Source organism: Cupressus sempervirens, chromosome 6 (assembly GCF_028749045.1).
Source record: "Cupressus sempervirens isolate cs-2001-9-10 chromosome 6, ASM2874904v1, whole genome shotgun sequence".
NCBI lineage: Eukaryota > Viridiplantae > Streptophyta > Pinopsida > Cupressales > Cupressaceae > Cupressus > Cupressus sempervirens.
Window position 1 is genome coordinate 289988084 of NC_143123.1, and position 25809 is coordinate 290013892.

At 36.8% G+C, this 25809-nt stretch overlaps 1 protein-coding gene and 1 long non-coding RNA gene across 4 annotated transcripts in view; both read right to left on the minus strand.

The window, feature by feature from the left end:
* Positions 1-4250: 4250 nt before the first annotated feature.
* LOC149552353 (uncharacterized) lies at positions 4251-4989 on the minus strand. Its single transcript, XR_016352906.1, has 2 exons — positions 4832-4989; positions 4251-4619 (listed from the first exon to the last, which is right to left on the minus strand). It is a non-coding gene; the product is annotated as an uncharacterized LOC149552353 (long non-coding RNA).
* A 172-nt stretch (positions 4990-5161) lies between these two features.
* Positions 5162-25809, minus strand: part of LOC149552354 (putative histidine kinase 6) — a 28994-nt gene continuing 8346 nt past the window's right edge. For 2 of the 3 annotated variants that reach the window (XM_089787899.1, XM_089787898.1), the window contains exons 6-13: positions 9244-9456; positions 8897-9083; positions 8604-8655; positions 8261-8490; positions 8026-8124; positions 7139-7854; positions 6342-6848; positions 5162-6233 (exon numbers count right to left, since the gene is read on the minus strand). In XM_089787899.1, the coding sequence (XP_089644025.1) occupies positions 5969-6233; positions 6342-6848; positions 7139-7854; positions 8026-8124; positions 8261-8490; positions 8604-8655; positions 8897-9083; positions 9244-9456 (2269 nt within the window). In that variant the 3' untranslated portion in view covers positions 5162-5968. The remainder of the gene's footprint in view (positions 6234-6341; positions 6849-7138; positions 7855-8025; positions 8125-8260; positions 8491-8603; positions 8656-8896; positions 9084-9243; positions 9457-25809) is intronic. The other variant, XM_089787897.1, reaches the window with a different exon arrangement.

A 25809-nucleotide genomic window follows, 5' to 3' on the forward strand; every position in this document is an offset into this window, starting at 1 on the left:
TGCAAAATACTGAAGCATGTTAAACACTCATCCTAAGCCTAACCCTTATCATAAATGTTAAATCCTCACATTAGTCCTAAAAGTTAAAAATCTAATCTAAAATGTTAAACCTTAAACCCTAAATCTTAATCTACATATTAATGCTAAACCCTTATTTCAAATGCTAGACAATAATTCTAAATGTTAAATCTTTATCCTAACCATAATCATAAATGCCAAGCCCTTATCTTATCCTAAATAAAATTCTTAAGCTTAAATGTTAAATGTTAATCCTACACTAACCCTAAATATTAACCCTAATTATGATTTACATATAGGGTTATATTTAACATTTAAGATTAGGATTTAGGACTTTTAAGACTTACAATTTCTATTCAATTTTAGATTATAATTTAGGTTAGGATTAGAATTTATAATTTATAATTAAGGTTTAGCTTTAGCACATATAATTAGGTTTTAGATTTAGTATTTCTATTTAAAATCAGGGGTTATGATCATTATTAGGGTTAGGGTATGGGTTTTCTGATTATGGTATGGCTATGGTTTAGAATACTGTACATCAAGATTATTATTATAGTTGGGGCTAGGATTCAAGTATAAGGCTTAGGATTTATACTTATAATTTGGACTAGGGTATAACATTTAGGAGTAACTATAATAATAAATATAAATGAAACAATAATTCTATCTCTAAAAACCATAATTCAAACTCTAACCCTAACCCTTAAAATAATTCTAAACCTAATGCTAATTATTTATGTAACCTAAACATAGTGTTGAACTGAACTAATATCAGTAACCAAAACCCAACAATAGTACCTCAACACTAAAGTCTTACCTTGATCCTAACCCTCTCCTTAGTTTTACAACAAACCCTATCCTGAAGTGAATCCTAATTTTAACTATTTCTCTAACCTAATTATAAACCTAAATCTAATTATACCACAAACCCAAAATCTAATGCTGACCCTAACTAGGAAATAGATCATAAGCTCAATACTCAACCCTAATGATAATATTTATCCTAACTAGACCCTAATATGAACCCTCATCCAAATATCAATCATAAACATAACCCTAAATATAATATAAACCCTAACACTAACCATAAGTCTAAGCATTAAATCATAACACTAACTATAATGCTAAGTCAAATCCTAACCTTGACTATAATCCTAATCATAAACTTAACCCTAACCCTAATGCAAAGCACAATTATTTCTCTAACCTAGAATTGATGTTAAATCTAACTACATCACTAATCTAAAACCTAACACAAACCTTAATCATGATGTAAACCCCAATATTAACCTTAAACCTTAATCTTAATCTTAACCCTTACCCTAGCCATACCCAAACCCTAAACCTAAAGTTATATTGCTAACCCAAGACCTAATGCTAACCTCAATCATGACATAAAGAATAATCACACCATAGCTTGAACCTTAAATCCTAATTTTAAACTTTAACCATAATAAACCCTAACTAAAACCTAATGTAAACACATGGTGTGACTACTAATCATGATGCTAATCCTAATTATAAACTTTAACCATAATAAACCCCAACTAAAACCTAATGTAAACACATGGTGTGACTACTACTCATGATGCTAATCCTAACTGTAAACCCTCACTCTAATCATGATCCTAACCTTAACCCTAACCCTAAAGCCAAATTTAGAACACTAATTCCATAAATAATCCTAACCCTAACCCTAACCATATTCATGATGTAAATCCTAACATTAAACATGATCTAAACTTTAACCCAAACCCTAACCCTAACCACATCTATTATACAACCATTAAATAATTGAACTACAATAATTATTCTAAACCTAAACATAATTCTAGCCATAACCATAACCCTAGGTAATCCCTAATCATAATCATGATCCTAACATTAAGCATAATAATTATAATAACCTTGAGCTAAAACATAATAAAAATCCTAAACCTAACAAAATATGCAAAATTTTAGACCCAATTATTATATAAACCCTAACAATAGCCAAATTCTCAATCCTAACAAGAAACATTAACAATAATCCTAATTATAATTATTATTCTCATCCTAACACTAACTTGCACCCTATTTGAAGCCATCAATCCTAAACTTTAACACTATTCTTAATCCTACTAAGGATAATTCATACTTTAAATCATAATCCAAACAAATACTCTAAACCCGATCATGATGTAAACTCCAACAAATAATATCTAAGCTACATTCCTACATTATAACCATGCCCATAATATTTACCATTACCTTAACCCTAATCATAAACCTCTTCATAGTTGTATGCCAAACCATACATGGACCCAACTATTATGTAATAAACCCTAACTATAAACATAATCCTAATCCTAATTTTAAAGGTCTTAACTATATATATATATATATATATATATATATATATATATATATATATATATATATATATATATATATATATATATATATATATATATATATATATATATAACCCTATGTAAGCCTAAAACTAACCATTATATTAACTCCGCTCCAAACCCTAGCCCTAATCTAAGCTATAGCTCTAGCCCTAACATAAACTATAACCTTAAACTTAGCCCTAGACCTATCTATTTCTCTAGATTAAGAATGGCCCTAAACTTAATTCATCATTGACCTATAACCTAAACCATACCCTAAACCCTAATTATATTTGTTACCCTTACCCTAACACTAATAAACTTAACCATAACCAAATCCCAATCATTTATGAACCCAAACTAAACTCTAATTTGAGCAATAACCCTAAATGTTAATTCTCTAATCCCAACCCTAACCATACCCTAAATCCTAATAATAATCCACATCTAACTATAGCACTTTATCATATACTTGATCAAAACCCTCAACATAACCATAAAACTAATTCTCATGTAATAAAATATCCCAACCATGATCCTAACTATAATATTTTAACTCTACCCTAATCCTAACCCCAACCCTAAATTAATGCTATCCCTAACCATGATATATATTCAACCCTAAATCTCTCTATATTAATTTATTCAACATATAACACTACACAACTGCTACTAGCTAGTATATGCTCTATATGTAAAATAAGTCTCAAGCATAGAGACATTGAATCTTTTCATTATTCACCTATGCATTAAAAAAATTCAAAGCCTCAACGTTGAATTTTTTTCATTATTCACCTATGCATCTCGACATATTTTACATATAGAGCATATATTAGCTAGTTATACACCTCAATCACAACTCAAAGAATTTCATTGACAATATCAAAAAAAATATCAAAACACTACGCCGGGAGCCTCATAAAGGATGAGCAACAAGAAGATAGTTGTCCGGAGAAGGGAAGCATGCAGCCACTCAAATTTGAAAAGTAACCAACATTGGACCAAGTCGTGAGAATCTCCAAATCTGAACAAGCATCTACAGAGTATTATATCTAATGAAGCACGGTGTACATACCATTCAAAAAGATCAACTTACAGTGTTATTAATGGATCCAAGTATATTGAACACTTGTTAACATAAACGAATGCATTTACTAAAGTCACCTACAGGAAAGATGCCTCCAATAACCAATAATTTTGATGATGCAACTTCCTAAAAGGGAAATTGCCAATGAATCTTCAATGGCATAAGGTAATTGCATTCGAGAAAAAAAAGACTCCGAAGAATGGTTTCTTGAAAAAGGATTTCCCTTCCCAAAAATACCCAAAAGAATCTAGCTTAAGCATTTAGGCCCTCAACTTGAATCAAGGGAAACGTGTGTCTTTGTAAAACCATCCAATCCTCCAAAAGGCTCCTGAACCAAGGCAAGGGTCTTGCTCTGCGAATTGACATCCAAGAATGACCTGAGAAAATAGGCAGTGGTTCTCACATCAATCTCAAGTGTTTCAAACACAAAGTGAAGAACCTCTTGGAAAGAAGTAAGCCACCACAATTCCATATTATGACCACGTAAATGCTCAAAATTTCATAGCTTGGCATTAAGAGGGGTATGACAAAATTGGACATGACAGACCATGAATTGCCGCTCTTCCTCTTTCTTTATTCCTCATTATCATCTTAAATCACAGCACTCACAATATGTGGTGGTTAGGGATTGCAGTTGTTTTTATCATGGGGCCATGTAGTACCAATGAATTTACTTTTCGAGATCAGCACTTCTAATAATTTTCTATGCTAGCTGAGATGTCTGCTTTAAGAGTTTCAATTTTTCCAACACATTTTGTAGATTGAAATTTGCCAAGAAATGGCTATAGAGTTGCACTTTTACTTTATTCGGGATTCCAATTTCCATGTTGCTCCAAAATTGTTTTTATTGATATCTGACATGTTCTACTTGTGCATCATTTGTCGTCAGTTATCCCCTAACTGCTTGAAGTAAAGGTTTGAAAGGCATCCTTCGGCAGACCAGCTTGTTTGATTGCTCCTCCAGTGCTTTTGATTGGTGACAATTTCTTTCATGCAATGGAATTGTATATCAGGTTCCACCAACTCAATCTTATTTAGTTGCAATCCTCTGTGCTGTGCATCACATATGGTGGAGCTATAGGATTCCCTTGCAGAGGTTTTGTGGATGCTCTGCTCTTTTAGGTCGTTTGCCAAACCTATCAAAAGAAAGCTTTTAAAACGAAAATTCTGAAAAAAACACTACGAATTTTGAAAAAGATGTTGCATAACTTGCATGCAATCCGTCCCATGGATTGTGAAATCTTCCAGGCCTCTGCTTACTATTTGCAAAGATCTGTCTTTTTCCACCTATCAATAACATGAGGAACTTAACAAATCATGTAAGAAGGCAAGAGGTTGTATTTCTTACCATGCTCTGCCAACATCCCATGCCGCCTGTTGTACCTGTATATGCTGCATTTTCTCTGTTCTTGCCCATTAAATTCTGGGCTAAGCTAGCTGCTTTATTCTCGAACAATACGCTTATCAGCAAAAAAAGGTCCTCATTTTAGAAAATAGTTACGGGTCAGAAAGAGCTCCATTGGATTGATGTTTTTGACATTGATGGTTAAATTAAAATAGAATAAAGTTATAAAAAAGTTTTCAATAAGAGGATCAAGATGGGCTATTAATATATTTAATGACATATGTCTTCGAGGTAGTGCGACAGGCCATCTGGAAAACTGCTTAACTACAATCCTTAAAAATATATACTACAGAAACAATTGTATTAAAAAATATATACTGCTATAGAGAGAGAGGATTATGGCGGTCTCTTATTACACATAATGCCTTTAAAGGCTCTTGGATACACTAAGAAGCCTGCTCAAAGACCCTTCAATTTGATATGAGTGATCATCACGCAGCCATGCTGATTAACCACTGTGTTTTTTTTACATCTGCGTGCATAAATAGACTTCTCCACATTGTAATGCATATATGCAAAGTTCGATGATTAAAGGATTTCCATTTGAACATTCAATTCGTCTTTTTTCTGCTATGTATAATGAGCAATTCCACTGCCAAAGGAGAATGTAGTTTACCCTCTTTTTTGCCTCCCTTTTTGACAATAAATTAATAATAAGGTTGGTACACAATGCTCTCCATAAAAGAACTAGTATCATCACTTACTTTTATACAAGAGAAAAATCAACAGATTAGCATTAAAGTAGAATCCCCCACACCTGAACATACCAACGACAGTGGCAGCTGAAAGACATCTTTCATGAACTTTCAGTCAGTGGTGGCTTGAGAAAATTCCTAAAAATACAATGATAAGCCTGCAAGTACATCAATCATGGTGTGTCATTGACAACTTCTCTTGCCAATTACACAGGCAACAGAACAATTCAATAACACCACTGCAAAAGGATGTTTCCAAAGAACTGTACCCTGCAGCTCGTAAGGATTATTGATATATGAATTTCCGGCTATTTTCATCGTCATTCATACACTTTTGGTTTGTGGCGATCCCGGTTTTTGCATCCATCCATGATTATTAAATAAACTAGGAAGTAAGTGTGGAGTCGGGCTTCAAATAACAGGCCACTGCTGTATACATTTGATCCTCTTCAAATGGTTTTGAAACATAACCATCCATCCCACATCTTAAGCACTCCTCATGAGTTGCCTGGATTACATCAGCTGTCATTGCCAGTATGGGAACATGCCATTTATCAATATTCTGATATTCTTCTCCAGAGGTGGCTCTACATTCTATCTGCTCGTTGACTAGGCGTTCCAGATTTCGCACTTGTCGTGTAGCCTCAAACCTAGGAGTGAAAATAAAAGGAAAGTCAAATTTCATAACAAACTCTTATGTGCAATCCTGTCAAGAAACAGCATAATAGTACCAAAATAGCAAGGCAACAAATCAATACCCATCCATTTCTGGCATTTGAACATCCATGAAACATGCATCAAACTTGTGAGGGGGCTTGAGCTTTGCTATTGCAACCTTCCCACTTTCAGCACTCTCCACATTAGCCCCATACTTTTTCAGGGCACCAGCTGCAACTCTCCTATTCACTCTATTGTCATCAACTACCAATATGTTCTTCCCCACCAGAAGACTTTGCAAAGATGGAGTTCCATCTCCCTTCCCTTGCCTGTCATTTGCTATTCCCAAAGCTTGTTGCAGACATGCTGCCACCATGCTTGCTCTAAGAGGCTTCATGATTACCGTTTCCATAAAACCAGCAATCTTAGCACTCTCAGAATCTGTACCATTAATAGAAGTTGCAAGAAGAAGAATTTTTGGTAATGCAGGAGACCTTTGAGCATTAAATCCCAGTCTTGAATCCATCAAATACTTTGGGAAGGTAAGCCCTGTTCCTGGGCCCCAGGCGTCTTTGTCAACAATTATCATATCTGTATTTAGTGTTGCACTGAAATGCACAGTTTACCAGAAAAAAAAAAATGTAAGTACATTCATCAATAAAAATTAGACTGTTTGTGCACAAATTACAATTATATTCTAAATAGTACTAATGAAGAATCCATGACAAAATATAACACCTAATTATGTACAGAAACTCTTGATCATATCTGGTATACACAATCAAACACGAAATGTAGATTATATTGTTTTCAAACATAAGAAAGCACAATTAGTATTCATCTATTACATTGATAAAGTACAATAACATACTTCATAATGGGGCTCGCAACTATTTACCTGCCTTTGACATCACCATTTTGTCTTGCTGGCAATATTGCTGACGCTGATGTTTTATCATTAACTATTTCAACTTGTACACCAAGTCTCTGTAAATGATATTTTGTAACCTCAGCTCGTACGGATCTTCCATCCACCACCACAGCTCTCATACCCTTGAAAGTAGTAGGTAAAGGTTCAGGGTGATATCTTTTTATGTCTTGAGAAATTGCATCTGCTCTTTTAAGTAGAGCAGTGAAAGTGAATGTGCTTCCAACACCTGGCTTACTAACAAAACTCATCTCACCATTCATGAGCTCCACCAAACATCTGCTGATACTTAAACCTATCCCTGTTCCTCCATATGTGCGTGATGTAGAACTATCTGCTTGCATAAACGGTGTAAAGACACGTCCCTGAGCATGTAATGGAATTCCAACCCCTGTGTCCTCCACGCTTACAATTAAATTTATAATATCTGATGCTTCAGAAGAGTTTGAATTGACTGGTACAGCAGGCTGATGATGTGTGTCATCTGACAAGAGTAGCCTAAATGTCTCCCAGCTATTCCTCCTATCCGCTGCCTCAAAACCACTCAAACTGCCACATGCTGTAGTTGAACAATGCTTATTATCTTCAGTTAAATGCTTTGAGCATGCCTCAGCATTGGCTTCCATTACAGCCTTTACTTTTTCTGCTAGGTGCACACATACATAAATGTGACCCCTTTCTGTGAACTGTAAATTTAAAGACAGTAAATTAGGTCAGCTTAACAAGCCCTAGAATTAATGATTTGGAGGCTCAACATTTATTCACCTTTCTTTTAATATGTACAAATTTCAAATTGCTTCCATGTAAAACATGCATTACTGGTCTATGAAAAAGAAAAGGAAGGATGAGAGACTAACTTTAACAGAATTTCCCACAAGGTTTGTAATTATTTGTCGAAATCGCCCAGGATCACCAATAAGAAAATCAGGCACCAGGTTTGAGACGAATACTGCAAGCTTCTCTCCATCAAAGGTAGGCAGACATGTGAATGCATTCATTGTTGAACTGGTTAGATAATATTAAATATGAAAGGACGCAACAATTAACTATAATTTATTAATTGGACAATGAATCCAAGGAAGCAGGATATACCTCAATCCCCTTGTCTCTAGACTTCCCCGAAAATAAAGATAGGACATCATCCAAAATGGATCGCAAATCAAAGGGAACTGCCTCGAGCTCTAGTCTGCCTGACTCAATCTTTGCCTGATCAAGAACTTCATTAATCAATGTTATCAGAGCCTTTCCACTTGCTTGAGCAGTTCGAGCAAAGTCTTGTTGAGTTGCATCAAGGTCTGTATCCATAAGCATCTGCAGCATTCCTGGAATATGATCCAGGGAACATGTTATACATGATGTCAAGGAAAGGATTTGATGGTGATAACCAGTCCAATTTAAAGATATAAATGAAGCTTAATATACTCTTGAGGCTTACCTAGAACACCATTCATGGGAGTCCTTATTTCATGGGAAACAGTAGCAAGAAACTACAACCACAAACCAAAAAAGTAAAGAAAGTAAGAACATACTCAAGGTCAAATCCAATCATCTGCATATAATTTGACACACCAGAAAAAACCATTCAAAAGGGCAAAGACTGTATAATTCAATCCTTTGAACTCTTCAAAATGTTCAAATGACAATGTTGAAACTGTCCAGTTTCACTCGTCTATTTCACATATAAGCATGAAATTTACTAATCTTATGCATAATGTCTAGATAAACAACCTGAGACTTGGCAATATCTGCAGCTTCGGCTTGCTTTTTCAACTCTTCCATTTTACGGAAGTCCTCCTCAACTTTAGCAATACGATTCTTTGCTGCATGGATTATATGACCAACCAACACAGCAATCACAAAGATTCCAACCGAAGTGGTTATTGCTGACCATGGGGTAGCAGGGTTCTCATTAAATCTGCATCCAAGATACTTCAGCCCTTATAAATAGCTTAACATATACGTAATAACATTTGTCGATAAAATTCTACTGGCCAATCAAAAACATCATACAAAGACAAAGACTTCTGAATGATTTATTTGGCAGATAAATTCAGTTTGTGAAAAACACCACATACCTACAATGCATTACATGCCTCCGTAATGGATCTCCAAAATCAAGACTACTGACATGAGGCATGCTGTTGTCTGTAACTTGCGGACCATACATTATCAATGGATTTGAACTGTTGGTAATATCATATACATTTACCACAATTGCCTGATTACCGGCAAGTTGGCGTAGTAAGTTCTCAACTAATGACTCTACATCAAATGCTCCTCCCAAGTACCTGGTCAAGATTTGTCACCCCAACATTCCATGTTTAGTAAAACATCCTGGGCTCACAACTTCAGCTCAAAATTTGAGCCTTGATATCCAAAAACAAAATGATTGAAATCTTGGACACTAAAACAATACATTAGTCCTTACGATTATACATCCAATTTGCACACTACCACATCTCACAGTTCCAAAAAGCAATATTAACTAGATTAACATGTGCTTTAAAATCATGTTGTACTGAAAAGTATTTACACTGCTGACTTAAAAGAGCCAATCTGTTTGAACACATTTTTCTCAACCATGAGAAGTAACTTTTCTTAAAAATCGTGAGAGAAAATTACATGAAAACATATCTTGAAAAATCATTCGTTTTTAACCTCCCTGCAAGAAGATCAGAATATTTGTTTCAATCTTTCAATTATATCTGAGTCATCTTTAATTCATAATTAATACTCTTAACCCATGTTTATCCATCTATCTATCTATCTGTATATGGGGCAATTAATCTCTGATTACACCTAGACATTTTGATGAATAATGCAAGCAAAATCTGGATAAAGTTGCTTTGTAGCTTATTATATCCAATGAGCTACATGTAGGTGAAAAAACTATTAATTTTCATTTGCAACATCATAAACTTCTTGAAAAATACATTCTAGTTATGCTGATAGGCGTTCCCTTGGTGAGGAGTATTACATGAAATGCACAAATCAATGGAAAAGAGTAAAAGGACTACCATTAAAGAAATCCCACAAACAATGTATATATATGAAGAGACAGGCAGATATCATATAACCATATAGCCTACTCATTCAATTTATGATAGAGAAATTACAAGCATGTTGCATATGGGTTTTCTTGCATAGATTACTTCATTTTTAAGGGTAGTGTGTGCTCAAAATGGTTCTTAAGAATATTTTTCTTTTTTTGAGAAAAGCTTGGTAGAAGCCAGTAATGAGTCTTTATGCTTTTTACAGAAACCTAGTTTTATTATTCTATAAAATAAATTGTAAGATATTCTATTTGATTTTCATATCAAAACATCTATGATTTGATTGGATTCTGAGAACTTTCTATTTTCCTTTTATCAAATTCTACAAATTTTGGAGAAAGCTTCACCATCTTTGATACCAATGGAGATCTCATCTTTTGAGCAAACCTCACCTTCACTTGGAACTACCTTAAGGCTTATTCCCATGGATACATACCTAAGGCAAACTAATTCTCACACTACACCACAAGGAATGAACATCATTTCTACATTTGCTCTACATAAATATAAGTCTTTAATTTTTCCAACAAGAGTATCTCATTGGTTTTTTCTATCTTTGCCATTGTAATGTCCCCATTTTAGCAGTTGACCAAGTGTGTGTGCGTTAGCCTTGTTCTACATGGTCCCGAAGGCTAACGAAGGGTTTAATGGGATCCTGGTGTGTTTTGGCCTAGTCATTTCCAGTTTGGGCCAAAACGAAGTTGATTTACTCAGTTTCAGGCATACTTACTATTTTTAGTAAGTCGGCAGGACACAGTGCAGGTCAATTTTGGTGATTGGATTCGATACTCCTCGGTGAGAGCTTTCCGATGAGCTATCACTCGCATTATTCGGAGTCCGATTGCTAATACATTTTAATACCTGAAGTTTTATTAAAATAACGTCTAATTTAATTGTAAAATATTAAAGTGTTACTTTAATATTTATTTTATGGTGATGTGTACCCAAGGGAGACATAAGGGGTATTTTAATATATGTTTTATATATTACACATCTTTTATCCCACATTGCCCATATGAGTTGAGCGGACCCTTGGAAATAGAATAAAAGGAAGCATTTGTGGCTTCATTAGGCAGGTTGAATATTAGAAGAAATTGGTGTGTGAGTTGCAGCTTCGTTCTTGGCATTTGAGGACGTCTATCCTCTCTTGTAACATTCTAGACGTCATTCCCTTGGGGTTTGGCCTTTGGAATTCTTTGTTATTGACTTCATTATCAGGCAGTTTAGTTGCATTTCTGGCTACAGGCAGATTTGGTATTTTGCTCATATCTTCTTCACTACTTGTCCGACGCTTATGCTGCTTTGAGCGAATGGTATTATGAAGGTAGTGGACTGATTGAAGGACAAAGTATTGTAGCAGCAAGTTCGAAAGCATGGGCTGGAGTATTATGTCAATGCTGCTGAAGTAATTAGTGAGTTGATAAATCTGCCATGTATTTGGTTTTATGAATTCTGAAAATAACATTTTATTAGCAGCAGTTCATTTCCACTTTGCATATCATTGTAGTTTCTCTCTTGTTTATGTTGTATGATACCAATTCCATGCACGAAACACAACAAACAAATAAACGTTTGATTTCCGGAGTTATAAGGGGTTTAAAACATTAAACGGAGAAATAAGAAGTTGAATGCAAACTGTTTGACATAATTCCTTTCAGCAATTTGGTTTAGTTTTTTTGGGACATCCAGGGGTGCCCATTTCAATGGTATCAGAGCTATAAGTCCTGCCATCCTGTGGAGGTCTTATAGGGAATTTGGAACAGCCTGATAGAGGGAAAAAGTGTTTGATGAAATGTCAAAACACTAAAATCAGAAATAAGTAAAAAACACAGGCTAAGCATTTATGTTTGAGCATGCGACAGGGGTTTTATAATTTCCGCGATACCAGAGCAAGACAAAATAGGATTTCAGACTTGCAAAGCAAACAGTCTAGTACGTCCGTGCAGGTGGACATTGAATCCAACCATACAGACACAGAGGAGATATTCTTTGATCAGGACAATAATATGGGTGATCGAGATGACAGGAATACAGGATTAGGCGGAGGCGGAAATGCTGGTCCAGATCAGGGGGAGGTACTGTTCAGACAGTTACTGGATACATTAGAGTAGGGGCAGCGTATGCAGCAGGAGCAGAATAGGCGAATGGACATGATGTTGCAGCTCATGGCTAAACAGATGGGTGTCAATATTAATCCAGGTGATGCCAACAACAGAAACAATAACAACGAGGGAAACAATAACAACAGGGGAAACAATAACCATGGAGGCCAAGGCAACAACAATGGTCCTGAGAATAACATTAATGGTAATAATGGACACGGCAACAATGGGAATGAGGCTGATAACTTTAGACACGTTGCACGCCCAACACGAACTGCGAGCTCGAGACCTCTTCTACCCACTTTCCCACCCAGAGATCTGGTCCAACCAGTAAACAAACTGCAAATTACCGAGTTACAGGATCAGTTCAAGAGGGACTGGGAGGCTAGTGGACCGGAGTTTCAGGCGGATATTTCTCTTAGAGATTATATGGATTTGAGGATGAGACACATGCCTAAAGCAGGAGGGAGGAATCAAAACTTTGAGTTGAGGAAGAAAGTTGGAAAACTTTATTTACCTTATTATGATGCTCCAGGGAAGATGACTGCACGAGCTTGGGTGCAGAAGGTAGATACATATTTGCAGCTAAATCCTATGCCTAAGGAGGAGGCTATCAAGTATGCGGCTATGCACTTGGATGGCATTGCACATGAATGGTGGCATCATGGCATGGTGACTTTGGAGCATAATCAGATTATATCCTATGAGGAATTCACCGAAACATTGATTGAGAGATTTGACACTAAGGATCCCGAGTTACATTTCAAGGCGCTAGCACAGTTAAAACAGTCAAGTTCTGTGGATGCTTACATTGCCGAGTTTCAGCGCTTGTCTGTACTTGTTACTGATATCTCTCCTAGGAGATTGGTGGAGTTATTTTGTGATGGTCTTGCTGATCCATTACGAGGTTGGGTGAAGGAACATGATCCACTCACCTTAGCTGAAGCAACTAAAAAGGCACGAGATTTAGCCCCTTCGGTATACAAAAGAAAAAACCATTCAACAGATTCTTCCTACCGCAAGGACAAAGACAAAAAACCGTTTCAGAAAGAGTATAGCAAACCCAAAGAAGGATCAAAAGGACTAGAAAATGAAACTTTGAATGAACTTCGAAAGAAGAAGTTGTGCTTCCATTGTAGAGAGCCTTGGGATTTATCTCACAAATGTTCTCTCAAGGCTAAGGCAAATCAAATGGAATATTTTTCAGCAGAAGAGTCAGAGTCAGAAGGGGAGGATCAGCACTCCGATTCAGATGAGGGTAACACTATAGAGGAGAGCAACATTCCGAAGGATGATAGATCGTTGGCACACTTGACAGGGGCCCAAAAGGCAATCACATTTAAGGTCAGGGGTACTATCCAGGGGCAGAAATTGATATCTCTTATTGACACTGGGGCTACACATAACTTCATAGATGCACAGTTGGTAGCCAAGAGAGGGTTACAGACAGAGGAGCATGATGGGTTTAGAGTCATGGTGGCTAACGGTGATAAGTTATTATGCACTCGGAAGATATCTAACCTTCACATCAGGTTTGGAGATGGCTACGAGTTGGAGGATGAGTTCTATGTTGTGGACATGGGAGATTATGATGTCATCCTCAGCATGACATGGATGGCTTCACTAGTTGAGTTCACACTCAATCTAGCGAAATTGGAGATGAGATTCCAGCATGAGGGTAGAACTATGGTACTTAGAGGACTTTCAGATGGAGGTTGCAAAGTAGTGTCCTTGAGGAGAATGCAAAGACTTTTTCGTCATGATGACATAGAGTGGGCGGCAGAGTGCTACATTATGCCAACTTCACTAGAGCCACAAAAAAAGAGTCATCCACCAGATATCCAAAAGATACTTGATAGACACGCTAAAGTATTTAGCGATATTCCTCATGGGGTTCCTCCTGACAGAGGGATGGAACATGTTATTGAGCTCGAGGAGGGAGCCAAACCAGTTATGATTACTCCCTATCGTCATCCTAAAAAACACAAGGATGAGATAGAGAAGGCGATTAAGGATTTGTTGGAGATGGGGCATATCAGGCCCAGTAAGAGCCCCTTTGCTTCAGCAGTAGTATTGGTAAAGAAGAAGGATGGGACGATGCGCATGTGCATCGATTACAGGGCACTGAATAAGAAAACAATTAAAAACAGGTATCCCATTCCTAGGATTGATGAGCTGATTGATGAGTTGCATGGGGCATGCTTCTTCACCAAAATTGATTTGCGATCCGGATACCATCAGATCAGGATGAGAGCAAAGGACATTGAGAAAACAGCCTTCCAATGTCACTATGGCCACTTTGAGTTCATGGTTATGCCATTTGGTCTTAACCAATGCACCTGCTACATTTCAAAGTTGTATGAACTAGGTATTCAGGAAGCAGCTGAGGAGATTTGTCTTGATCTTCTTTGATGACATCTTGGTCTTTAGTAAGACCTGGGAGGAGCACTTACATCATCTGGAGGAGGTGTTATCTATTTTGGAGAGAGAGTCATTGTATGCCAAGGAATCTAAATGTGAGTTTGGCATGACTGAGCTCCTTTACCTTGGGCATATCATTAGTGCAGATGGCGTTCGAGTTGATCCCGAAAAGATTAGAGCTATTGTAGAGTGGCCTACTCCCACAAACCTTACACAGCTTAAGGGATTCTTTGGTTTGTGGTTTTTATAGGAGGTTTGTTAAGGGATTCTCACAGATTGCTACACCCTTGACAGATCTTACCAGGAAAGGAGCCTTCGTGTGGACAGGGGCAGCACAGAGGTGTTTTGAGCATTTCAAGCAGGTAATGTCTTCATGTCCAGTTCTAGCTCTACCGGATTTCATGAAGCCTTTTGAGCTTCATTGTGATGCATCAGGTGATGGGATTGGAGCAGTATTGATGCAGGAGAAGCATCCCATTGCATTCGAGAGTAGGAAGCTCCGAGGAGTTGAGAAAAGTTATTCTATCTATGACCGGGAGATGTTGGCCATAATGCATGCATTGGCCAAATTTCGATCATATTTGGTAGGTGGACGTTTTGTGATCAAGACTGATCACAATAGTATTAAATACTTCATGAGCCAGCGTGATCGTAATGACCGGCAAAAAAAATGGGTGACTAAATTGCAGGCTTATGACTTTGACATAGAGTTTGTCAAAGGTAAGAAAAATGTGGTGGCTGATGCCTTATCTCGGAGACCTCACTTATGTGCTCTGGCAGAGATTTTAGGAGATTGGAGAGATCGGATTATAGCAGAGTATGTCGGAGATGCTTGGGCTTCTGGATTGATTTCAGGTACCATACAGGATGATCGCTATGAGGTGATAGATGGATTGATCAGAGTTCAGGACAAGGTTTATTTGATTCCGTCATCACATTTGAGAGAGGCGATACTGAAGGCATTTCATGATGCACCCACAGCTGGACATCCGGGGGTCTTCAAGACCTACAGGCAGATCCGAGAGCGGTTTTCATGGAGAGGGCTTAAGGATGATGTTCAGAGGTATGTCAGGGAGTGTGTGGTTTGTCAATAGAATAAGGGAGAGCACACATTTCCTGAAGGTTTATTACAGCCTTTGCCCATTCCTCATAGGAAATGGGAAATTATTTCGATGGACTTCATCACTGGTTTACCACGAGTGCAGGAAAGGGATTGCATCTATGTGGTGGTGGACTGCTTGACGAAGTTTGCTCACTTCTTTGCTATTCCGTCCACTTACACAGCAGCACAGGTGGCAGATCTTTCCTTTAGAGAGATATTCAAGTTACATGGGCTGCCCAGATTCATTGTCAGCGACCGGGATAGTAAGCTTATGAGTGTTTTTTGGCAAGAGTTTTTTAGGTTGTGTGGTACAGATCTTACACCTAGCACTAGTTATCATCCGCAAATAGATGGGCAAACAGAGATTGTGAATAAATGGGCGGAAGGATATTTGAGGAACTATGTAACTACACAACAAAAGGCTTGGATCAGATGGTTGCATATGGGAGAGTATTGTTATAACACCACTTATCATATGTCCATCAAGATGACTCCTTTCATGGCACTCTATGGTTATGAAGCACCTAGCTTCATGGATTTAGTTTTGGGGGACAGTAGAGTGCCCAAAGCCAAAAACTTATTGCAAGATAGTCAGGACATCCTGAAAGTGCTCAAAGAGAATATACAACAGGCCCAGAATCAACAGAAATTGTATGCTGATCAGCACCGAATAGAGCGTAGCTTTGAGGTAGGGGATATGGTTTACTTGAGGCTACAACCATATAAACAGTCATCGCTCAAGAAGAGCGGAGTTGAAAAGTTGAAACCTAGATTTTATGGTCCCTACAAGGTGATTCGTAAAGTGGGCAAAGTTGCCTATGAGCTTGAGCTTCCAGAGGGCAATCGAGTGCAAAATGTGTTTCATGTGTCTAGGCTTAAGAAAGCCATTGGTCAGAGTGTAGTGCCTTCTGCAGATTTAACCCCTTTGGATGAGGAGGGGAAGCTTGTGTTAGTACCTGAGGCTATTCTAGACACCAGAGAGAGGAAGCTTAGAAACAGGATAGTGAAGGAGTATTTGGTCAGATGGAAAGACCTGCCGGAGGAAGATTCTACATGGGAGAGTGAGCAGGTTATTCAACAGGCTGGACTGAGATTGCTTGAGGACAAGCAATTTCAAGGGGGGCGGACTGTAATGTCCCCATTTTAGCAGTTGACCAAGTGTGTGTGCGTTAGCCTTGTTCTACATGGTCCCGAAGGCTAACGAAGGGTTTAATGGGATCCTGGTGTGTTTTGGCCTAGTCATTTCCAGTTTGGGCCAAAACGAAGTTGATTTACTCAGTTTCAGGCATACTTACTATTTTTAGTAAGTCGGCAGGACACAGTGCAGGTCAATTTTGGTGATTGGATTCGATACTCCTCGGTGAGAGCTTTCCGATGAGCTATCACTCGCATTATTCGGAGTCCGATTGCTAATACATTTTAATGCCTGAAATTTTATTAAAGTAACGTCTAATTTAATTGTAAAATATTAAAGTGTTACTTTAATATTTATTTTATGGTGATGTGTACCCAAGGGAGACATAAGGGGTATTTTAATATATGTTTTATATATTACACATCTTTTATCCCACATTGCCCATATGAGTTGAGCGGACCCTTGGAAATAGAATAAAAGGAAGCATTTGTGGCTTCATTAGGCAAGTTGAATATTAGAAGAAATTGGTGTGTGAGTTGCAGCTCCGTTCTTGGCATTTGAGGACGTCTATCCTCTCTTGTAACATTCTAGACGTCATTCCCTTGGGGTTTGGCCTTTGGAATTCTTTGTTATTGACTTCATTATCAGGCAGTTTAGTTGCATTTTCGGCTACAGGCAAATTTGGTATTTTGCTCATATCTTCTTCACTACTTGTCCGACGCTTATGCCGCTTTGAGTGAATGGTATTATGAAGGTAGTGGACTGATTGAAGGACAAAGTATTGTAGCAGCAAGTTCGAAAGCATGGGCTGGAGTATTATGTCAATACTGCTGAAGTAATTAGTGAGTTGATAAATCTGCCATGTATTTGGTTTTATGAATTCTGAAAATAACATTTTATTAACAGCAGTTCATTTCCACTTTGCATATCATTGTAGTTTCTCTCTTGTTTATGTTGTATGATACCAATTCCATGCACGAAACACAACAAACAAATAAACGTTTGATTTCCGGAGTTATAAGGGGTTTAAAACATTAAACGGAGAAATAAGAAGTTGAATGCAAACTGTTTGACATAATTCCTTTCAGCAATTTGGTTTAGTTTTTTTGGGACATCCAGGGGTGCCCATTTCAGCCATTTTTGCAAGAACGAGTCTTTTTAATCATTTACTAAAGAGATTTTGTGCAAGAGAAATGTAAGTGTAGTGGCATGTGGATAATACTCAATAGAAATAATCTTAGTATATGGATTGAGCCCAACGTTAATCGAGATTTCAAGATGGCAATGATAATTATGCTCGAACAAATCTCCCTAGTAACATTAGGCTTCCTCGTGGAAGAGAGCCACATAAAAGACGAGATAATTGTACCAACCTCCTCTCTTTCCCAATGTCAAAAGAGTGAGGTACATTCTTTTTTTTCGTACTTGTGCCTAGCGTAAAATTTGCTGGATTGTGTAAATATTCACCAATTATTTGGCTGATGTCTTCTTAACTTCAATATTCTTTGATGTCGTACCACTTTTATTATAGACTTCAAAAGTGTTTCCTGATCCATAAGTTAGGCATAAAGAAGCCATACCTCATAAATTAATCAGAAATAAAAATAAATGAAGTGTGTGCCCTTTAAACAAGGGTGTCAAGTAGCAACTACTTTACTCAACAATCTATAGAACTCAAAAGATGCATCTTAAAATGGAGGCACAAGATCTCAGTGGCATCGGACACATGGATTTAACAAAAGAAGGCCTCTTCCTTTTAACTTAGTCCACTCTTGATGTTTCTATGTGTTTTGCTCAATCTTTGACAAATTTCTATGGTGTCTGGACATGGCACTAGCAGGCTGAGGCACAGTTCCCAAGGGATTGGCAGAATTATCTAGTTGTTTCAAATCTACTTTCTCTTGAGAAATTGACAAATCCTAAAAAAATAACCTTGTTAATATAAGTCCCAGGTGGATTGCCCAATATTGAATCTGAAGGATCAAGAGGCAAGAAAGTATTCTACTTTAGGTTGGCTGGCAAAGATACCAGGGATGGATCTCGCTCCTTTGAGCCCCCAAAGAAATAATGTTATGTTGTGGTTCAACCCCAATCCACGACAGATCTTTCCCCTGAAGGCAATTCTTTCATAGTCAAGGGTTGCCTTCAGAGTCTGTCACCAACTTTCAAATATGTTTCAGCAGGAAGACCTTTGGAAAGGTCCATTTCCACACACAAACGTGTACAAGTGGAGCTTCTGTAATTGACAGTTTCCTCTGGAGCACAATAATACTTACCTAGAGCAGTTCCAGTAGCTTGCCGACCCTCCAGTTCCCATAGTTGCAAGGGGAAGTAGGTTAGACGAATCCAGAGATATGCAGAGGCAAAAGTCTAGTGCAAGGATCAAAGGATGGAACCCCAATCCACCACAGATCTTTCCCCTGAAGGCAATTCTTTCATAGTCAAGGGTTGCCTTCAGAGTCTGTCACCAACTTTCAAATATGTTTCAGCAGGAAGACCTTTGGAAAGATCCATTTCCACACACAAATGTGCACAAGTGGAGCTTCTGTAATTGACAGTTTCTTCTGAAGCGCAATAATACTTACCTATACCAGTTCCAGCAGCTTGCCAACCCTCCAGTTCCCATAGTTGCAAGGGGAAGTAGGTTAGACGAATCCAGAGATATGCAGAGGCAGAAGTCTAGTACTAGGATCAAAGGATGGAAACCAAGATTTCAGGAACAGGAAATCTGAAAACCCAGGGCCAATATTTTAGCACCTTTTTTTTGTCTTTTGTAGAGTGAAATTTGAGAACAGAGAAGCCCCTTGTGCAGGGGGTAAATACAGACCTCCTACTCCATGCTGTCTTTCCAAATTGTAGACATCCAATTATAGAGAGGTTCACAAAGGTGTCACGAAGAGGTTGCATGCCAAGCCATCTTTGGGCATTTCATCGCAGATAAACTCGCCCTTGGTCAAAAGAACACCCTCCCGAACCGGTGAGGGTGGTATATGAGGTAATGTTCCCTAAAGAAAAAATCCTTGTCATGACAGCCAAAAGGATCAAAGCCCTGTACCACAGAAAAGAGGGGAGACACTGTCTATTGTAGAAAAGCATGATAAAGGCGTCCACAAGATGAATTCGCAAAGAGGGACTAGAGAAAGAATTTGCCAGATTGAAGGCTGGAAGCCTAGATCCTTATCCTGGACGCCCATCCAAGTGTTCCCCGAAAATCAAACTGGTCATTCACCTTGGAATATCTTGCAAAGGAGACAAGACATTACAGGTTAGGTTTCGAAGGCCTGTAGAAGTCATGTCTGAAGCAGAGCGAGCAGTGATTTATTACATTAACTAAATGGATATTATCAACTTTAATATTATTTAAAAAATTTGAAGGATATTATTTTATTTTTTGTTGTCATTTTATGACCTCAAGATCAAAATGCTACTTTTTTGGATATTTCTTTTTAGTCATTTCATATTATTGTGTCAATTGTTTTGCATACATACTAGTCTGTGTAGAGAAGTTCCGTGCACAATGTGATCAATTTCTCTACACATTGTACTTAAACTTCAGACACTGCAATAGTCAAATAGTCAATAACAATCTTAAACTTAATCCCAACAAAAAGAGGCACTTAATGAAGTTATTTCTTTCCTAAATATTGAATGAACCAATGTCAAATAAAGCAGCTCAATCTTCTGAACTATGTAAATGCGTAGATTCACTGCCAAGAGCATGAAGTCTATGCACACAAGCATATACAAGAGTGATTTCACTGATTTCTGTTCTATACCATAAACAATGCATCATTTAAATTTTATACATTGTTTCCTGGTGTCCTGATAATATGTAGAATTCTCTGAGATGCTAGATTGGAGTTTGATATCTGAAATGTTACATGTAACTCTCATACAATAGGATCAATTGTAAACAGAGTAACCTTACTCTATTATGGCAGTGTCATTCTAGAGCAAAACTGACAAGCAAATTCCTCAACCAAGTTTCCTACTTTCTTTTAAATGGTATAAATACATTAGTTCTATTATTATGAAATGTCACCATTTACAAAATATAGTGCATGACACGTAGCTTATCAAGCCTTCAGATTAATGTACAAACCAACAAAGAGTATCAGAACAATGAATTCAGATGGACCACATGACATTCTCATTTTAATCAATATTCAACCCTTTATGAGAATCAATATCCCAGACATGCAACAGAAAGCCAGATCCTTAAAATAAAATTGTAAAATGAAGAGACCCAGCAACTAATGAAATAACTTTTTTGAGATAGAGAGATTAGTAATAAACAAAGAGCTTAGCAAAAACCAATAAATTGTAATTAGAACCACTATCATATTAAAATATAGAGAGCAAACATCATCTCACAATCAACAGATTCATGAAATTTGAAGTGCAAAGGAGCCTACATACTTTGATTGATTTAATTGAACCTAGCATGTGTAAATGAAAACTTCAATAGCAAGGAGGAGCACCAATTCTTCACTGCACTCCTTGTGGAATATATTGTCAACTAGTTTAGTAATGGGTATGTTAATGAAAAGGCACCTCTCAAAGTAAGTCATAGCAAAGAATTAGTAACAAAATGGAATTACTCCCATGAAAAATATCCCATAGTAGTGTTCATTGTCTCCAATGATAAATTCGGTAAGATCCCATACAGAAAACATTACAGCTCTCATATACGAAAGATATCCTAACGAAAAACATATAGGCTGGATCTTAGAAAATATAATGAGCTTTTGCAGCAGTTCTGTTATCAAAGCTATTTGAGGGAAGCACAGAAAATAAAGGGCGTGTGATTAAATCAAAGAGGGCTTAGGGATCTTTGAAGGCCTCCAAACTCAAAGTTGTCAATATTCAGCAAGCAACCAGATGTTGTCTGGACTTTTTGGCAATTTCCCTAGCTGTCCAGGCATTTCTTACCATATCCCAGGCTATTTTCCATTTTTAAAATGCATTTGGGATGCATTGAGCCATGTTTTGTACATTTTCTATTTCAGGCTGTTAATTTTCCTTGAAGCCTTCAGCACATTATGGGCTTCAGTTTACAACATAAATATCATTTTCTTTATAGTATTTATAATATAGATGCATCCCTACAAAATTCTGTTGTCTTTCACGAACAAAAACTATAAACATTAAACTATTGTACTATCATATGCTTGTACAATGTAAAAGAGTGAAAAATGTCCTCAACTGACTTGAGATATCAATGTGTGCATCCCAACTAAGGCCATTATGTTAAAGGAGGATTTCACAAGATAATAATAAATATAGTCATTCATGTCTTTTGCTGAGTTTTAAAATTTATTTGGTAGCAGTCTTCTTTTTTTAATAAATATAGGAATCGTTCTGGTTAAGTCTCCTGAATAAAAAGAAGATAATTTTCAAAAAAAAGTATCAGTGTGAATCATAATGAATTCAGATAAATCACATTGCATTCTCATTTTAGTCAATACTAAACCCCTAAGAAAATCAACGTTCAACATTTTCAACAGAAGGCCAAACCCTTAAAATTGTAAATCAGAGCAACTTAAAAGTGAAGAATCGAGAATTTACTAATAAATATCTTTTTCAAGAGACTAGTAGACAAGAGCTTGGTAATAACTAATAAAGACAAATCATTTTCAAGAAAATGCTAATAACAGTTTGACTTATCAAGAATACTGTTTTCCCTATCATCTAAAGCACTTTTGAGGACATAGTTTGCATCCATTTATTTCATGTAAACATGCAGAATCTAAACAACCAGCACAACATTTTAATGAAAAGGCACCTCTCAAAGTAAGTCATAGCAAAGAATTAGTAACAAAATGGAATTACTCCCATGAAAAATATCCCATAGTAGTGTTCATTGTCTCCAATGATAAATTCGGTAAGATCCCATACAGAAAACATTACAGCTCTCATATACGAAAGATATCCTAACGAAAAACATATAGGCTGGATCTTAGAAAATATAATGAGCTTTTGCAGCAGTTCTGTTATCAAAGCTATTTGAGGGAAGCACAGAAAATAAAGGGCGTGTGATTAAATCAAAGAGGGCTTAGGGATCTTTGAAGGCCTCCAAACTCAAAGTTGTCAATATTCAGCAAGCAACCAGATGTTGTCTGGACTTTTTGGCAATTTCCCTAGCTGTCCAGGCATTTCTTACCATATCCCAGGCTATTTTCCATTTTTAAAATGCATTTGGGATGCATTGAGCCATGTTTTGTACATTTTCTATTTCAGGCTGTTAATTTTCCTTGAAGCCTTCAGCACATTATGGGCTTCAGTTTACAACATAAATATCATTTTCTTTATAGTATTTATAATATAGATGCATCCCTACAAAATTCTGTTGTCTTTCACGAACAAAAACTATAAACATTAAACTATTGTACTATCCTATGCTTGTACAATGTAAAAGAGTGAAAAATGTCCTCAACTGACTTGAGATATCAATGTGTGCATCCCAACTAAGGCCATTATGTTAAAGGAGGATTTCACAAGATAATAATAAATATAGTCATTCATGTCTTTTGCTGAGTTTTAAAATTTATTTGGTAGCAGTCTTCTTTTTTTAATAAATATAGGAATCGTTCTGGTTAAGTCTCCTGAATAAAAAGAAGATAATTTTCAAAAAAAAGTATCAGTGTGAATCATAATGAATTCAGATAAATCACATTGCATTCTCATTTTAGTCAATACTAAACCCCTAAGAAAATCAACGTTCAACATTTTCAACAGAAGGCCAAACCCTTAAAATTGTAAATCAGAGCAACTTAAAAGTGAAGAATCGAGAATTTACTAATAAATATCTTTTTCAAGAGACTAGTAGACAAGAGCTTGGTAATAACTAATAAAGACAAATCATTTTCAAGAAAATGCTAATAACAGTTTGACTTATCAAGAATACTGTTTTCCCTATCATCTAAAGCACTTTTGAGGACATAGTTTGCATCCATTTATTTCATGTAAACATGCAGAATCTAAACAACCAGCACAACATTTTATGTGCATGCATCTTGTCCAAGCCTTTTTGGATATATGTAATTTAGCAAAAATGATAAATGCAGAGAAATGACCTATAGAATATAAGGTAGAAAAATATAATATGCATTTTTCATTCAGATGGGACAATGTGCTAAGCTGGGTAGCAGAGCACTCTGATAAGCTGTGCAGGTCTGACGTTCTTTGCAGTCAAAAAGTAAATAGATAATTGAATCCTTGTTTCATTTCTTACTTTTTCCCTCCTAGTTTTTTAATGTGTTATCCACAGATTTGCATTCTTGAAATTCTAGTGGTTGAGAAGGGATGGTGTGGATTCACTAGAAGCCAATTTTAAAATTCAGTGTACCAATTGTGATTTCATTTCCAAATGGAGAGCCTTATATTTGCATATTTGTTTTTAAGGCAGTCGAATATCTAGTCACTGAGGTCTACAAACTGTACATTTATTGCATAGTACTTGGAAGAGAAGGAGTGACTCCTTCAAAATAAAAATAAAAAATGGATCATGAGAAGTTGGGACTAGAAGTTGTACACTTTCATATTTTGTGTAACTCAGTGGTGCAGGAGCGCCTAGAAGATCAGTGGATCCTATAGAGGATTTTGGTGTCTTATGTTTCCAAAATGTAATCAGGTCTTGCAAGACCATTCATAACTTCTTGTGCATTGTAATAAGCCTTAGTACCAATATTGTGTTTGTAACCTATAAGGACCTACTTGGTCAACCATAGTCAAAGGTCACCCAAAGTGTGTAAAAACATATTCTCTAGTGATTTTGGAGCAAATGTGGTCTATTCATGAGGATTGTTAAGTGTTTTAATATGTTAGGAGAAAAATCATAAACATTTTGAGCAACCTTTGTCCCAACGGCCCTTCTTGTGCATTGTAATAAGCCTTAGTACCAATATTGTGTTTGTAACCTATAAGGACCTACTTGGTCAACCATAGTCAAAGGTCACCCAAAGTGTGAAACATATTCTCTAGTGTTTTTGGACCAAATGTGGTCTATTCATGAGGATTGTGAAGTGTTTTGATATGTTAGGATAAAAATCGTAAACATTTTGAGCAACTTTTGTCCCAATGGCCAACTAATTTTAAAACCAATTTGAATTGGTTGGGAGAGGTCTGAGGTGGCATTCTAAAGCTTTTTGGGACAATTTAGGATGTAACTTGAAGTTTTGATCAAATTTGAATGCAAATTGCTTATGATTTCTTGCCAAATACACAGTTTTTTATTAACAGTCATTCAATATGAATTGAGGAAAGCTTGAAACCTATTTGGAAATCTGGATAAGAATTAGCCTTTCGTTGGTTTTGGTCCCAGTGAATTTGGTTGTCTTAAGCAAGATCCATCCAAATTTGCAAACACAAGCCTGAAACACTAAGCACCTAGGGTTTTGACACACAATGGTGAATATCATCTCTTCATTGCACTGGTGAAAACTTCTCATTCTTGGCACAATGAAAGGTCTAAATGTACAATATGATTCTGAAGGTTTTGGATCAAGAGCAATTGGATACCAGTCAAATGTGTGAATTAGGGCTAGGCATCTATATGTGACTAGCCATGGAAGACAAAGGGTTTGAGTACAAAGATCCTAGTGAAGGTACTAGGCACAAACTAAAGGTGGAATTGGTGATTTTAAATGTGTAGACATATTCCAACCATTGGTAGTCAAAGACCAAACCTCTATACAGTACCCGCTTTGTAAATGTGACATATTAGGTCTATAAGGTCTATTTGAGACACAGTGTATTCACCCAGTCAATGAGTTGGACCTATTAACTACCAAAACTTGCACCCGAAACTGAACTGAAAGAGTTCAGCA